This window comes from Vanellus vanellus (genome assembly GCF_965231255.1).
Source record: "Vanellus vanellus genome assembly, contig: HAP1_SCAFFOLD_53, whole genome shotgun sequence".
Taxonomy (NCBI): Eukaryota; Metazoa; Chordata; class Aves; order Charadriiformes; family Charadriidae; genus Vanellus; species Vanellus vanellus.
This window is the reverse complement of record NW_028128477.1, coordinates 360,221-362,662: the sequence shown is the minus strand read 5'-3', so window position 1 is coordinate 362,662 and position 2,442 is coordinate 360,221. Positions and strand designations below refer to the sequence as shown.

Here is a 2,442-nt window from a genome sequence, read left to right as displayed (position 1 = left end):
GCACAGCAGTCCTGGCCCTGGGGTTCCCTCAAGCACCTCCTGCGTCTCCCCACTCTCCCCTCCCTGTGCCTGATGAGGCCCTGCTGACTCCCTCGGCACTGCAGCGTCCTTGTGCGTGGACACATTGATTCAGTGTTTTATGTTAGTGAACTTCACCTTTGAGGGTGGTTCCACCTTCGGAGTCTCCATTCGTTCTAGTCCAAGGGCAAGTGTCGAGTCCCTAATCCTGGCTCCCCTCCCCCTAAAAAATGCATTTCCAGAACTTCCGGTATATGCCATCAGTCCTGTCATACATGAAGAAGACTGAGGAGATAATGGGAGCTCATGGACCCTTCCACTGGGCACCAAGAAGAGTGCTTTTAAATCCAGAATATTTGGTGCAGTGGAACCCAATAGTACCGTGAGCTTACCTCCAGAAACATTGAAAACACAAGAAGAGACTCATTAACATATTGATTCCTTGAATATGTTCTTGGAAGGAACTTTGGAGGAACAGCCCATCCTTCAGGCACTGCACTTGGGAGGTGCCCTTTTATTGAAGAGCTGTTATCTGTCAGGCCACACCTGACACACTGTTGTGCAAGGGTCAGACACAGTAGGATCAAGCCTCAAAACAAGCAGCGTAAACTCAGAAAAATATCTTTAAGCAGGATTATCACAAGAGAAAAAAGCAGACTCACAGCCTAAGATAAGCCTTTGGCAATGTGCATGGAAGGGGCAGCAGGTTATTGTCAGTGAAACAGTGTCCATTGGGCCTGTTTCCGCAGGGCAGCCTTGAGCTCCTGGTTCCTCATGCTGTAGATGAGGGGGTTCACTGCTGGAGGCACCACCGAGTACAACACTGCCACCACCAGGTCCAGAGATGGGGAGGAGATGGAGGGGGGCTTCAGGTGGGCAAATGTTCCAGTGCTGAGAAAGAGGGAGACCACGGCCAGGTGAGGGACACACGTGGAAAAGGCTTTGTGCCGTCCCTGCTCAGAGGGGATCCTCAGCACCGCCCTCAAGATCTGCACATAGGACACCACAATGAAAACAAAACACCCAAAGGCTAAACAGGCACTAACCACAATCAGCCCAACTTCCCTGAGGTAGGAGTGTGAGCAGGCGAGCTTGAGGATGTGGGGGATTTCACAGAAGAACTGGTGCAGGGCATTGCCCTGGCAGAGGGGCAGTGAGAATGTATTGGCCGTGTGCAGGAGAGAATTGAGAAACCCACTGCCCCAGACAGCTGCTGCCATGCGGACACAAGCTCTGCTGCCCAGGAGGGTCCCGTAGTGCAGGGGATGGCAGATGGCAACGTAGCGGTCATAGGCCATGACGGTGAGGAGAGAACACTCTGTTGACATAAAAAAGAGTACAAAAAAGAGCTGGACAGCACAGCCAGAGTAAGAGATATCCTGGGTGTTCCAGAGGGAATTGGCCATGGCTTTGGGGAGAGTGGTGGAGATGCAGCCCATGTCTATGAGGGAGAGGTTGAGGAGGAAGAAGTACATGGGGGTGTGGAGGCGGTGGTCGCAGGCGATGGTGGTGATGATGAGGCCGTTTCCCAGGAGGGCAGCCAGGTAGATGGCCAGGAAGAGCCCGAAGGTCAAGAGCTGCAGCTCCCGTGTGTCTGCAAACTCCATGAGGAGGAAATGGGTGATGGAGCTGCTGTTGGACATTTGCTGTCTCTGGGCAGGGGGACCTGTTCAAGGAGGGAAACAGAGTAAGTCAATGGAGACTTCTGTAAGAAAAATGAAAGCCATTTCCCGTAGGCTCTGTCTCTGTTGCATACACTCCCTTTTCATTTTCCAGGAGACCTTCCTCACGTCCATGGCTGGAGCTCTGATTGGCGTTGGCTGCCTCTGCCGTGAGGAGCAGGGTGCTGCCCAGTGGCTGCCGAGGAGTCAGCCCTGCTCTGCAGCAGGGAGTTCATAGGGAGGGTGGTGGCAGGAGCCAGTCCTGGTGTTCTGCTTCGGCTGAGGAACGCACACCTAATGCAGATGGGCTTTTCAACATCTGAACACTCACTGCTATGGAACAGGGATGGCAGAATGCAGTTGGAGAGGCTTTGGGTATTTTACAGCTCCCCCACCTCCCCTGGGCACTGTTCTGGGATGTCAGAAACCCTCAGCATTTCTGCTGCACTCCAGGAGAACAGAGTGAGTGCTGTGAGACATGAGGATTGCCTGGGGCAGAGAGCAGAGACAGGGGAGATGGTTTGTCTTGCACCGTCATGAGATGGAGGGGGATTACCCTCTTGTATTATGCCATCAGACAGTGCTGAGAGCAGAAGGGTCGATCTCAGACCATGAAATGTCTCACCCTTTCTCAAGGTCTCAGCAGCCCACCTCTAGCCAAGGACACCCACGGCTCATTTCACCCACCCATCAGCATTTCCTCAGTCACAGAGTCTCTGTGTTTCTCTGTGGGGCTTTCCGGTAACACAAAGGTGCTATGGGA

The 2,442-nt window shown here is 53.3% G+C and overlaps 1 protein-coding gene across 1 annotated transcript; it reads right to left on the bottom strand.

Moving 5' to 3' along the window:
- Nucleotides 1-731: 731 nt before the first annotated feature.
- On the bottom strand, nucleotides 732-1,661 carry LOC309684333 (olfactory receptor 14J1-like; the record flags this gene model as incomplete). Its single annotated transcript, XM_082500265.1, has 1 exon — nucleotides 732-1,661. The coding sequence occupies one exon, from the start codon at nucleotides 1,659-1,661 to the stop codon at nucleotides 732-734; it is 930 nt and encodes a 309-aa protein (XP_082356391.1).
- Between the last annotated feature and the right edge of the window lie 781 nt (nucleotides 1,662-2,442).